This window comes from Mus pahari, chromosome 5 (assembly GCF_900095145.1).
Source record: "Mus pahari chromosome 5, PAHARI_EIJ_v1.1, whole genome shotgun sequence".
NCBI lineage: Eukaryota > Metazoa > Chordata > Mammalia > Rodentia > Muridae > Mus > Mus pahari.
In genome coordinates this window covers 98,053,342-98,068,380 of record NC_034594.1, presented here as the reverse complement: position 1 = coordinate 98,068,380, position 15,039 = coordinate 98,053,342, and the positions used below count along the sequence as shown (strand labels likewise).

Sequence of the window (15,039 nt, the reverse complement as noted above, 5' to 3'; positions counted from 1 at the left end):
GCCAATATCGTAGCCTTCCCTCTTTGTTGTTCTGGTGTCTATAGTTCAAATTTCTAGCAGCAGTAAGACTGGACTCTGCTAACCATAAGGGCCTGCCTCGGTTTACTTTATCTGTCCCTTTAAAGCTCTGTCTCTGAATATAGCCACATCTTTTGGTGCCAAATATCAGGAATTCACTGTGTGAACTTAAGGGACACAACTGCTCTCATATAACAACTTTTATTGTTTGTTACAACAGCTTTTGCCCATGAAGAACATTTTCCTAAAATTTTAGGTCCATGTTACAACTGAGGGGGCAATAAAGAAACTTCTAAAATGGCCATTCCCTGATTGGGGGCAATACTTTTATTGTATGAGAGAGAGGGAGAGACAGAGAGAGACATAGAGAGAGAGAGAGAGAGACAGAGACAGAGACAGAGACAGAGACAGAGACAGACAGAGACAGACACACACACAGAGACAGAGACAGAGACAGAGACACCGAAAGAGATGGAACTAGGCAAGTTCTAACAGAGTCAGACAGTGCTACAGGTTTCACGTGGGAGGTTTATCAAAAGGATTCAGTGTCTGCCTTTGGTGAAGGAGAAGGAAAAATGTGGCTCTTATATAGGGGCCCCAGTGCATGTGGAAGAGGACATGTGACAGGGCCCACCATAGGACTGTGTTTCCCCTGGGCAGCTAATAAGTATTTGGTTGTCTCTGGGTTGTCTGATGTCCCATCAAAGACAGTTTGCCTGATGGCCCCTTTGTCACTAATCAGGGATGGCTGTAAGATTGCTTGGTTGCTAAGAGAGAGGGGAGGGAGGGAGGGAGGGAGGGAGAGGCAGAAGGACAGGGAAAGGAAGAGAAGGAGAAGAGAGGGAGAAGGGCAGAGGGAACTGGAAAGGGGGAGAGAGAGGCAGAGAAAGAGAAACAGAAAGAGAGAGATGGGAGCATCTGCAAGACTTCATACCAGAGAGCAAAAGAAGCAGACAGGCCATGGCCAGGACTCTATCTCGGGGGGAAAAAAAGCAAGAATGATTTGGGTAGCGGGAGTTGGGGTGATGACCTTGCTATTGTATAGAGGCTGAGTAGGTATCTGGGAAGAAGAGCCTGGGAGCTATGATAGTGGAGGAGAATTCTGAGAAGAAAGAAGGGCCAGGGGGTTGAATGGACTTTGTATAACAAGTATGTGTGAGTAAGGACTGAAGGAGCTTGGAGGCTAGCTTGGGCTTTCATATGCAACCAAAGATAGATTATAAGGAAAGTGGCCCTTCCTGACAGCCAGAAACATGTTTTCCAGGTTTTTGAATGATTCAGTGTCTTAAGTAGGGTTTTATTGTTGTGAAGAGACACCATGACCGAGACAACTCTTATAAAGGCAACACTTAATTGTGGTTGGCTTATAGTTATAGGGGTAAATTGTTAAATCACTCTATGCTCATGGAGGGTGCACATGCCTCCTCTGAACCTACCAAAGAGCTCTGGATTCACACACACACAAAAATATGATGGCTTATTTTTAATATGCCCTAAGCTAACTCAATGTCTGGGTCACTTCCCAATCTCCCTTCCTCTAACACACTCATCCCTCTGATATTCTTTCATTATTACTTTCTAAAAAATCTATACTTTGTCACTGCTACCCCAGATTCAACCAGCAGAGTGGCCCCTGGGGCCACTTTTCCCTGATGCTTACATGATTGGTTCTCTTTCATAGCTCTCATATCTGTATCCTCTTCCTTCCTTCTGCCTTGGTGAATCTACCTCTCCCTGTCCTGTGTATCCTCTCTCGGAATCATCAGCATCTCGACTAGGTACCTCCATCCAGCTATTGGCCACTGGCTCTCTATTGACCAGTCCAAAAAAAAAAAAAAAAAGAAGCAAGCAAGCAAACAAACAATCAAACAAAAAAAACAATAATTGGCAGGGAATCAAACAAAAAACAATAATTGGCAGGGATCCACAGTGACATGTGAATGCCCATGTAAGCACAAATCAAATCCCCAAAATATAGTCTCGGAGGTTCAGTGTATTATCATTAAGGGAGGAAATATGTCAGCCTGCAGGCAAGCATGGTGTTGGAGAAGGTAAGAGTTCTAAATCTTAATCTGAAGGCAGCCAGCAAGGGACTATCAGCCACACTGGACAGAGCCTGGGCATGTGAAGAAACCTCCAATCCCCAACCCCACCCCAGCCCCCACAGGGACACACTTTCTCCAACAAGCCCACATGCCCTCAGTAAGGCCATACCTCTCCTAATAGTCCCATTCCCTATGTCCAAACATTCAAACAGATGAATCCATGAGATGCAAACCTATTCAAATCACTACATGCTAGGCCCAGGCTCTTAGCAGTTGTTCTGTAGTCCATCATGAGAAGAGCCAAGACTGTGATTTGGGGGGCTATGTACTGCTTTTGGGAGTTTGGGGAACTAGATTTCACTTAGGAATTGACACGTGAAATGGCTGTCTCTTCTCAGTGCTTAGTGTTTCCTGAGGTTGTTTACTGGGTTTCTATCTTTATTCTCTCTCTCTCTCTCTCTCTCTCTCTCTCTCTCTCTCTCTTCTTTTTCAAATATGGTGAACTAGAAGTCTGTTGATGAGTGGTATGTAGTGTGTTAGTGTCTCTGTGTGAGCACATATGTGATAGTAGAGAAAAGATGCATTGGTTCCTTTCCCCTAAAGGGTGAATTGTGAAGAGGGAATTCTTGGAATGCAGCCCAAGTAAATGAATGAAAAAGAAAGGAAGGAAGGAAGGAAGGAAGAAAGAAAGAAAGAAAGAAAGAAAGAAAGAAAGAAAGAAAGAAAGAAAGAACAAAGAACATGACTCATCTCTATTTTCACCACCAGATGAAGGAAAAAAGAAAAGAAAAAAAGAACATGACTCTTTCTGGGTATAGTGGAGGAGGTTTATTGTAAAATAAAAGAAAGCCAGAGCAGAGCTACAGTCAGGGACATCTGCAGAGTCTGGGTGAATATTAACAGACAGAGCTAGGTTGTGTGAGGATAGGAGGGGGCAGAGGTAGGAGAGAAGCCCCCAACAAAGAAAGGCTACAAGAGCTGTGGTTTCACAAGTATGAGCTCAGCTCTGACAGATAAAATATAGGCAGGGCACTAGGCTGTATTTTACACTATGCCCTACTGGGTGATAGGCCTGTGGGAAGTGCAGATGCACTGCTCAGGGGTGGAAGAATACAGCCTGGGATTGGGGCTCCAACTCAGATGAGAAACAAGGCAGACTGTGGCCAAGGGGGCAGGGTTTCCCAAGTTCCTAGGCATCCAGTTGGTTCTGGATACTGCATGGAGTCAGGAATGAAGGGGCTCAAGCAGGCCTGTGAGGACAAGACTAGGACCGGGGAGAGGGGGAACTCTGGTTTACCTTTACCTTGTGTGAGGGCCCTTCTTTGGGAGATATAAGTGGCTCTGTACTATGAAGGCTTTCCCCATGGCCCCCACAGTGGTTATTGATGAGAGAGACGGTTTTTGTCTTTTCAAACTGTTTATTCATTGTTCATTGTGGAAAGTAGTGTCATACATCTTCTCAGGATAGACCAGAGATTAAATAACTTTTTCAGGAAGGGATGCTTATTGGATAAACCCTCAGGGTCCATCTAGACATGGAGAACTCTGTTTTCTGTGCTACATGACCAGTGGTCACACTCTTCCCATGGGGTTCATGGTCATGTGCTCCAGTACAGGAGCAAAGTTGGGAGTAGATGAAACTCCTTTCATCCTCAAGTCTGAGGATACTGGGCTTTCTGAACCCATTCGACAGTCTCAGTTGTTATATGGTGAATGGTTCCACTTGTCTCCAAAAAGGCCAAGAGACTGTCCAAAAAAGTAAAGCATTGACCAAAAGGCCAGATAACCATAATGGTTGCATTATATAGGAAAGGGCAGCTCTGGATCGTGTGAGGAGCCAAACCCAAAGCTTGGCTTTGGGAATTGTAGGATGGGGGTAGGAAATCCCAGTCAGAAGGGCACTGTAACAGAAAGACACTAAGAGATATGAGAGAACCCCTGCCAGCATCCACTTTGGCAAGTTAAATAGGCATCTCAGACATTTGTCCCAGGTTTAAAACCTAACAGTACCATGAAGATCTTCTCAGAAAGAAACACTGAGAGGCCATTAGATCCATCACTGGGGTGACATCCTATGTAATCTGTGCCTAGCTTGGGTTCTAGATGAACTACATGAATATGATGAGGAGTAGAATAAGCAATGGTGTTGATGGTAACATTTATAACGCTTATAATGAAAGTGAAGGTATTGGCAGAAGTGATAATGAGCATAATGTAAACTGTTGATAAGATCCCTGCATGATATGGTAAAGGGGAATTTTTTTGTTTTGTTTTGTTTTGTTTTTTTGTTTCATTGTAGATATGAGGGATAGAGCAGACAGACATTTAGAAGAGTCCAGAGCAGAAAGAAAAAGAGATAGAATGAATATGTCCCACAGACTTGATCTCGTTTTGAGAGAGGAAGGAGCAGATAAGAGAGGAAAGAATAAATGGAGGCAGCAAAGAGGATCAGGAAGAGAACAAGGGCAAAGGACAGCATGAAGGGGACAAATAAGAGAGCATAGCTGAAAATAAGAAGAGCAATTAGGTCGGGGGACCGAAGCTCATGAACTTAAGAAGTTTACAGTAGTAAAGGAGGCAAGGAGAGATGAGAAGAGTCAGGTTGCCCACAGGGATTTTAAAATGTGTAACAAGGACTTGTGATACTGAGGGAGCCTAGAGGTCAACATGAGAATGTTGTGCATATATGCAACACAGAGAGCAGCTTGCCCCTTCTGCTAGTGATAAGAGAAATGGCTCTTTAGGGTAGAGAGGAACTGGTTTTACAAGGTCTGAGAAATGCTGGCTTTCATCCAACAACAGCCAGAACTTGGGGAAGTAGAGTTTCTTCTGGACCTGATAAGAAGAATTATGCTGGTTATAATGACGGTGAGGAACATGATGAGGATGGTTTTTCATGGTGGTGTGCTCAGAAATCAGACATGGGGTCTCCTAGTCCTTAGACAAGTCCTCTGCTTCTGAGGCACATCCCCAGTACATGAGACTTTTATGAGGGTGTCCCTCTCTAAATTCCCTATAATATGGAAAATAAAACAGTGAACACCACTTGACCTAAACATTTCTGGCAGTGTAAAGTCATGCTACCTCTCACTTATGGAGAAAAGATTCAAACTTTGAAATTTTCATGTCATCTTGGCGTCTGGTTTTCAAGATTTTCAGACATTTGTGTCCCTAGTTCCTTTCTTGGTTGTTAGCTTGAGGGCTGAAAAAGATTTTTCTTCCCTTACTGTTTGTTTAACTTCTCAGTGAGAACTCTATCTTGGACAGGAAGAAAACCCTCAGGAAATATTAATGCAATATTTCCTCCAGAGTCCAACATTCTTTAAGGTTGTATACTTCCTGTTAAATTATATGAACTTTCCATGGCTGAGTTAGCACTCTCTCAGACCCTTCAGCCCTTGTAAATCATCGCTAAGACATTTATTTCTACAACACACTTGAAGACAACCAGTTAAAATAGACGTGTCTGTCAACTTGACAGTCATTCTTCAAAAAAGCGTTTAAAAAAAAAAAAAACCACATACTTTCTCCATTTCTTTTCTTTGAAAAATGAATATAACCTGTGTGAGTTGTGAGATCTTAAGGTCTCTGTTTTCACCTCATCCTTGGGACTCCTCATTTCAAACTTTATATGGGGGAAATGGTTTGTCATCAAGAGTCAACCAAATGGTTAATGGCCAACATAGATGATTTCCATAACCAATTAGCTAGTTAGTCTATATTTGAAACACTCTGCTGAAATGCTGGATTCCCTTCTTTTGATCAAGTATGCTCACATTTGCAGGGATGAAGAACCAGGAGGCCAAATGGTGACAGATAAGTTCCATGTTGACTGGGATTCAGTTCTTATTGACACCGATAATGTCATTGTAGCAAGATTTGATGGCAGAGGAAGTGGGTTCCAGGGCCTGAAAGTTTTGCAGGAGATTCACAGAAGGATAGGCTCAGTAGAGGCAAAGGACCAAGGAGCAGCTGTAAAGTAAGTCAGTGCATGTCTTCCTGCTGATTTCTATAACTGTAAAATCTATGCAATCGGGAGCATTACTCACTGAGAAATGTCAGAGATGTCTCTTTTTTCAGTTTAGCATGTAGCTTTCTTGCATTTTTAAAAGCATCTATCACTGTTATTGGTGTCATAAAAGAATAATCATATTTATTCCTTTCAATTATTCTTTATTTGGGGGGATAAATGTGAGAAGCAGTGTACTAGTATATAATTTATTGACAGAAATCCACTGTGTAGTATCTCCACAATTAATTATAACTCTTTTTATTTTTGGAAAGATATGTACACTGTGTGTGGTCCTTTGTATAACAGTATGAACATATTGTACCATCAACTGTGGGATAAGAGGTCAATCCTAGGTGTCCATCCTTACCGTTTTCCCTGTTTGAGAAAGGACCTCTTGATGTTCACCTCCTTGTACACCAGGCTACCCTTCCCATGAGCTTCTGAGAAGCTCCTGTCTCTACTTCCCATCTTGCTGAAGTAACTCTGCGATTATAGGTATATACTACTTTACCTGGGTTTATGAAGGTTCTAAGGTTTGAACTCAGTTTCTCACACATGTGTCCACTGAGCCATCACCTCAGTCCCTGGTCAAACATTTATAAATTTTTGAGGAGTGTTTGTATATGTCTATCTGTCTGTGAATTATAAATTCAGATATGCTATTGACTCAAGATAGTATAACTATATATACATTTTTTTATTCTTTCAGATATTTATTGAAACAGCCATATATTGACTCCAAAAGATTAAGCATTTTTGGAAAGGTAAATAAAAATACTGAATGTACTTATCGAAATACACCTATATATGTATGTATTATAAATATATGCATATGCACATACTTTCACTATGCACTGTACTTTAATTTTATGCACTGCCCTGTAAAACAGCATAATCCATATAGTATCCATTCTGTTGATAATTTGGAAGGTTACTTCTTAAGCATGCAATTGATGTCTCGTATTAGAAATGAGCAGTAAAAGGGAGAAACAGCTAGGACTAAAGACTGGGGTCATGACTCACTGGGAAAATGCTTGAGGCACAAGGATGAGAACCTAAGTTTGTTTCTGAGATCCCATATGATCCAAGTGATTGTAAGTGACAGAAATATTTGGAAGCTCTTGACCAGCTAGTGTGGCTCTATCAGTGAGCTGCAAGTTCATTAACAATCCCTGTGGGGCAGAGCAGAGGACAACAGTGAACCTTGACTTCTTGACTAAACACACACACACACACACACACACACACACACACACACACACACACACACACGGGTACATGCATGCTACACATGCAAGTATAAGCCCACACACAGATACACATACACACACACAGGTACATACACACAGACACACACAGACACATACCAACAGAGAGACAGACACAGATACACATATACCCACATATACAAACACACACAAACACACAGAAACACATACACACTGATACATAGACACATACACACAGAGACACACAAGCACAGACATGCATGCACACATACAGGCACACATATGCAACTATGAACACACAGAGGCATATACACACACAAACACACAGACACAAACACACACAGAGACACACACGTACAGAGTAACATTAATATTTAAGTGTAACATCTAAAAGAAACTGTAAATATTACTCTATTCCATTCTCTACTATTCTTTAATGTTTCTTGTTTGTTTTGGTTTGGTTTTTTTGAGATGTAGTCTCACTCTGTAGCCTTTGTTAACCTCCAAGTAGTGATCCTCCTGCCTCAGCCTGTCAAACACTGGTATCATTACCCATATTCGCCTGTTTGGGATTCTTCCTTTCCATTTGCTGTTAGTGTTTTTTGGGAAGTGCATGTTCTGGTTTTCTGTAACTTTTAAAGTACATCAGTGAAGAGCAGGAGACAGCCCCTCTGGAGCCAGCAGCAGGCCTCACACTCACATGGCCTCTCCCTCCAGCTGTGCCCTGTGCTCTGAAAGAAGGGGATGGAAGTGGCTGGGAGAGCAAACCTGCTCCAAGTTTGAGCTACCTACTCTTTCTTCTTGTCCAACCATCCCTTTGTTCTGTTTGTTTTCAATCTGTGAACAATTAGAAAAGCATCCTCGTTCTTTCTTCTACGTCCTGCTGTTTGCTGCTTCACCAATGTCTGCACTTATCCTTATTTCCTACTTTTAAAAATGCATTAACACTTTGGTTGCAAATTAAATGCCTAAGGTTTTCTGTTTGTTTAGTTTAGGTTTTTTTTTTTTTTTTCATTTTTAGCACGCTGCCTTTAAAGTGCAAACATTTCATTCTCAGTATTCCTTCCAGTTACTCCCCAGGGTCACTCCCACTAGCATAGCTGTTAAAGTTTAGTACGATGTCTTTAATTCCAACTTTTTGTTCTCTCTGAATTTTTTTTTTAAATATTTTATTCTGTAGAAAAGCACGGTGCAACTATTTCTGTTTTTATCCTTGATTGTAATGGAGTTGTGATGTGTTCATTGACTGAATAACAGAAATTATGTGACATATCAGTTGATTAACAATTTAGGAAGAACTGATTTTGAAATGCTACTTGTGCCTACAAGTGTTGGTATCAAATGCATTCTATTTAGTTAGACTTGTCCATCACTGTGTCCCTACTCATAAGCTTATACACTAATTTATTTAGTTTCTGGTATCTGGAAAGGTATGGTAGCACATCCCACTGTAGGAGCTATCTTCTATCTCCTTTTCCTATAGCAGTTTGCACAGGACATTTTTCTTTTTTCTTTTATTATTATTATTTTTTTATTATTATTAATCTTTTACACTCCAGTCATTATCCCCATCCGGGTCTGCCCTCTGGCTGTTCCTCATCCCATTTTTCCCCCTATCTCCAAGAAGATGTACCCACACCCCCAACTGCCACCCCACTAGACCTTCCCACTCCTTGGGGCCTCAAGTCTCTCATGGGTTATTTTAGATTGCTGGTTTTCCTATGGCATGTCCCTACTACTTAGCTTCTTTCAGCCTTTCTCTAATTCAACCACAGGGTCCCCCAGCTTCTGTCCATTGGTTGCGTGTAAGTATCTGCATCTGATCCTTTCAGCTGCTTGTTGGGCCTCTCGGGAGGGAGTCATGCTAGTCTCCTATCTGTAAGGACACCATAGTATCAATAATACTGTCAGGCCTTGGAGCCAAATTGGGCTAGTCACTGAACCTCCTTTACCTCAGTCTCTTCTCAATTTTTGTCGCTGCAGTTCTTTTAAACAGGAACAATTTTGGGTCAGAGTTTTTGACTGTGGGATAGCAACCCCATCCCTCCACTTGCTACCCCATCTTTCTACTGGAGATGGACTCTACAAGTTGCCTCTCCCCACTTGGGCATTTCATCTAAGGCCCCTCACTTTGAATCCTGAGCTTCTCTCACTGGATAATTTTCAAGCTCAGGAAAGTTCTGAATGTATCTGTATTCTGGTGAAATATAGCTTTATTGTTTGTTGAGATTCTGTTTATCTCTGTGTAATAATAATAATAATAATAATAATAATAATAATATATGGAATATATAACATATATACATATTACATATACATATATGTATCAGATATCCACATATATTATACATTTACATATACATATGTACATTTATATATGTACATGTAACATGTATATAGATATGTAACATGTAATGCATATGAATGCATACATATGTATACACTATTTAACACTATGCTGCTATGCTGCTGCTGTAACTCAGTGGTATATTTGCTGAGCAGCATGTATGAGGCCCAGGATTGAAAAATTAACACAGACACAGACAAAATCATAAGAGAGAAAAAAAAAAAAAAACTTCACCTTTCTCATTCTCTTTCCATGGCATTGGGTACTGAAACTAGGCCCTTGTGCATATCAGCCAAGCATTCTATCACAATTCTGAAGGACAGTGGTGCAAAAAGCACGATGTTGACAGGCTTGGGTTTCTGAATCCTCCCTCCCAAGCTTATAGAGAAATGATTTTTTCTTCCTTTCGTGTCAGCTCATCAGTTAAATGTTTATAATTAAAAATTTTATTAAGCAATTTTAAAATAAATTTTTTGAGGATAAACAAAATATCTATAAGAAACAACCTTCATCTCTTTTATAACTCTTCTTTTGTCCCCTACAATAGAATATTATTTTATATGCATACACATACACATATATGCATGTACACGCATATACATAAAATAGTACTGTTGGCTCCTAGACATTATGTATAATTTCTTTACTTTACTGTCCCTATGAAGGATCACTTTTCTCTTTTATTTGCTAACTGTCTTGTTAGAATGAGGGAAAGATTTTAGCAGCCATGTGTTTACATTTTAAATGACCATGTGTTTTTCTCAGTAACTAAACTTGAGGCTTGGAACCAAACCGAGTTAGTTTAAATTATAACCATTAGAACCTAACCCCGCCTCACCTAAATATGTAATCGTATTTTTTAGTTTATTTTTAAGATAAACATTCTTAGCTGTGAAAGGGTCACCAAAATCCTGACTGAAAATGGTTTTGAATTGTAGGAGTGCAAGAAGGATATCTCAACAGATAAGAAGAGACCAAGGGCCTTTCCTCTCATAGATGGCCGACTAGATCATCCTTTGTTATGTACAGGGGATAGTATTTGAAATGTAAATGAAGAAAATATCTAATAAAATTATATTTAAAAAATAAAAGAATAGATGCTTCTCCTGCAAAGGACCTAAGTTCTATTCCCAGAATCCATATCAGTGGGCTCACAATTGCTTTTAACTCTGCCTGAAGGAAACCTGATGCCCTCTTCTGCCCTCTGTAGGCATCTGAACACCACACTCTCCTGCCAAACTGACACAAATTTAAAAATAAAACAATTTTTTAAAAGAGTTAAGTGCACTAATAGTAAAACACAAAAAAACTTATTACTGAACTTCGAGTTATTATAGAGAAATAAGTGAAAGATAAACAGTAAAATATCATATCATGTAAGACAACCAATGTTGGGTGATGAAGCCAGTTTATCTATCTATCTATCTATCTATCTATCTATCTATCTATCTATCTATCTATCTATCTATCTATCCATCCATCCATCATCCATTTGTTTATCTATCACTATCTATCTTTTATCTATTTACATTAATTATTGGTGTGTGTGTAATTGTATATAAATTCGTGTACACATTTATGCAATGCAGGGTACATTGTGGAGTCAGAGAATCGCTTCATGGAGTCAGTTCTCTCTTCCTTTGAGTGGGTTTTAGGGATTCAGGGGATTGAACTTAGCTTATTAGACTTGCATCTTTACCTACTGCACTTTCCTTCCAGGAGAAGGTGAAGCATAAAACTCCCTCTAGCTAGCATGAGACCAAACAGTAAGAATCTAGGAGAATGGCTTCCCAGGGATGGTCTCCTGGTTAGAGATAAAAGTGACTATAAAATGTACTAAGCTTGACCTACAGAAAGGAAACTAATATTTATGGTTTGGGATCTTTCTAACTGAAGAAAATCTACGTTTGCAACCAGATGATGCCATTTCTGGAGTTTGTGAAAATCATGTATAAAATCAGAGCTAGGAGAAGTCTCAGTGAGCAAAGATTTTGCTACAGAAGCATGGGAATGTGAGTTGAAACCCACTTAAAGCTGGATACAGTTTGCCACATCTGAAACTCCATTGCTCCTACACTGACATTGAAGGTAGAGGCCAGAAAATCCCCAGACAGTTGCAAAGAGTCTGCCTGGCTGATTCAGTGATAACCAGAAGTGGGAAGATGGATACTTGAAATTGTTCTCCTATCTGAGTACATGCATGGTGTCATGAGAGCAACTGAACTAACACACAAACAAGCATGTATATGCATATATACACATCTTACACACACACATAAATAAAGATGGGAGAAAATATAGCAAAGTAACAGATTCCATGCAGAGACACATGGTGAGAAGATTGTGTTAATTTTTAAATACCATTTTAAACATGTATTTTCACTTACTATTTGAGAATATCCTAAATACATGTAATAATTTGATCATATTGAGGACCTATAGTCTAATAAATTCTAAACAGGCAGACAGACAGGGTAAACAAGGTCTAAGAATATCAATGTACTTTTCTTTTCAATGTTTAAAATGGCAGACTTCTTGGTTCTTCCTTCTCTCTCCAAAACAAAGATTTGATGCCCCTGTTTCAAGAAAACTACTCAGTAGGACTTTCAGATTTCTAGGGGCAGCAGTGGACTGGCACTCTTGTGGCAAATGTCAGTGTCCCACAAGAGCTACAACCACCCCTTTCTACAGGAGAAAAATAGTCCATCCCACTGCCATACATGAAAATGTTTTGGCTTTTGCAGACAAACTTTATTTCTAGGGTTGTGTACACCACGTTTTAACTGCAGCAGTCTGTCTTTGATTCCCTCCCCCTCACACTGTGTGTGTGTGTGTGTGTGTGTGTGTGTGTGTGTGTGTGTGTGTGTGTGTGTGTATGTATGTATGTAGTTGTGCCTGAAGTAAAACTTGGCTGAGTGTTGAACACTTACCTTCCCTGCTTTTTTTTCTTTAAATCAGTACAGAAAAGTGTCTTTTCCTCCATCTCTAACCATAGTTGTATCAACATTCATCTTCACTCTCCTCTAAAGGCTCCTGAATCTATACCACACAGTTTCCTCTTTCAGAATTACATACTTTAAAAAAAACATGTATATGAGCACTCCATAGCCTCAGTGATAGTGTCAGGCATTGTGACTTCCCCTTGAGCTGGATCCCACTTTGGGCCTGTCGATGGACATTCTTTTCCTCAGGCTCCTCTCCATTTCCATCCCTGTAATTCTTTCAGACAGGAACAATTATGGGTCAGAGATGTGACTGTGTGATGGCAACCCTATCCCTCATTTGATACCCTGTCTTCCTGCTGGAGGTGGGCTCTATAAGTTCCCTCTCCCTACTGTCAGGCATTTCATCTAAGGTCCCTCCCTTTGATTCCTGAGAGTCTCTTACCTCCCAGTTCTCTGGTGCTTTCTGAACATTCCCTCCACCCTTCTATTTCCTGAGGAAGCCTGTTTCCATTCTTTCTGCCGGTCCTCGGTCCTCGGAGCTTCAGTCAATTCCCTCACCCAATATCAGATCAAGTTCCCCTCTCCTTTCCACTCCCCAACCAGTCCACTTTTCCTCCCAGGTCCCTCCCTCCCTACCCATTTGTGATTGCTTTCTTCTCTCTCCTAAGTAGGACTGAGACTTCCTCACTTGGGCACTTCTGCTTGTTGAACTTTTTGAGTTCTGTGGACTCTATTTTAAGTAGTCTGTATTTTTTTTTTTTGCTAATATCCATGTATTAGTACATACAATGCATGTCCTTTTGGGTCTGAGTTACCTCCCTCAGGATGATATTTTCTAGTTCCTTCCATTTGCCTTCAAAACTCAGAATGTCCTCCTTCTTAATAGCTGAGTGGTATTCCATTGTGTAAATGAACCACATTTACTGTATCCATTCTCCTGTCATGGAACATCTAGGTTGTTTCTAGCTTCTGGCTATCACAATAAGGTCACGATGAACATAGTGGAACATATACCCCTGAGGTATGGTGGAACATCTTTTGGGTGTATTTCCAAGAGTGGCATAGCTGGGTCTTCAGATACTTCTATTTCCAATTTTCTGAGGAACTTCCAGATTGATTTTCAGAGTGGTTGTACCAGTCTGCAATCCCACCAGCAATGGAGGAGTGTTCCTCTTTCTTCACATCCTCTCCAACATGTGTTGTTACCTGAGGTTTTGATCTTAGCCATTCTGACTGGTGTAAGGTAGACTCTCAGGGTCGTTTTGATTTGCATTTCTCTGATCACCAAGTACTTTGAACATTTCTTTAGGTGCTTCTCAGCCATTTGGGATTCCTCAGTTTTGAATTCTCGGTTTAGTTTTATACCCCATTTTTTGATTGTGTTGTTTGGTCATGACTGCCCTCCAAAAGACCCAACAAGCAGCTGAAAGAGTCAGATGCAGATATTTGTACCCAACCAATGGACAGAAGCTGCTGACTCCTGTTGTTGAATTAGGGAAGGCTGAAAGAAGCGGAGGAGAAGGATGATCCTGTAGAAGGACCAGCAGTCTCAATTATTCTGGACCCCCGAGATCTCTCAATCACTGGACCACCAAACAGACAGCATATCCTAGCTGATATGAGGCTCCCAACACACATACAGTAGAGGACTTCAGGGTCTGTGTTCATTCAGAGATGATAGATTTATCCCTCAAGAGACTAGTGGCCCCAGGGAGTTTAGAGGTCAGGTGGGGTGGGGTGAGGGCATCCATGTGTAGACTGGGGGTGGGGTGGGGAGGAAGTGTGGGATGTGGAGCAGTCAGAGGGTGTATGGGGGATGAAGAATGAAATATGGAGTGTGAAAAATAAATTAATTTAAAAAATAAGAAATATTTATAATCATGAGTTTTTACAAGTGATATTATGTAGAATTTCAAGTTTATAAGCCTTTTTTCACTTTTCTTGTCACTCTCCCTTTTATAAGTATAGTTACAACATCATTTAAAGATTGTATCAAAGCCCATCCAGGAAAACATAAGTCCTGATCAATCCAACACTGCAGATCCTCCTCTCTCTTCCTCCAAGTGCTTCTGTCAATTGAATTTAGATTTTTGCATCACTTTTATGAAGTAGGAAAACTCTGAGGAAACATTTTGGTGTCACAGCTCTGTTTAATGAAATTGCAAATTAATAACAAATTGATTGGCATTTTATGCATGAAGCTAGCATGACTGGCAAGTGAAAATTGCAAATATAAAGTTTCAGTGAGTGGAAGAATGTTGATAATGGGAAACCAAACCCTGGCCAAGAATGAGCAGAGTAACCTGAGCTGTTGAATAAAGTGCCCACCACATTTAATTGTCTGTTGGCCATTATGAGGAGCCATAAACTCAGATTCTGCCTAAAGGACAATGTATTTTGAACATTAAACCCACTACACACACACACACACACACACACACAC

General features: G+C 40.4%; 1 protein-coding gene across 4 annotated transcripts in view; it reads left to right on the top strand.

Annotated features, from left to right (window-relative positions):
• Dpp10 (dipeptidyl peptidase like 10) overlaps positions 1–15,039 on the top strand; it is a 1,452,235-nt gene that overhangs the window by 1,424,892 nt on the left and 12,304 nt on the right. For all 4 annotated transcript variants that reach the window (XM_021198715.2, XM_021198714.2, XM_029538361.1 and 1 more), the window contains exons 20-21: positions 5,848–6,042; positions 6,785–6,839. In XM_021198715.2, coding sequence (XP_021054374.1) covers positions 5,848–6,042; positions 6,785–6,839 — 250 coding nt within the window. The remainder of the gene's footprint in view (positions 1–5,847; positions 6,043–6,784; positions 6,840–15,039) is intronic.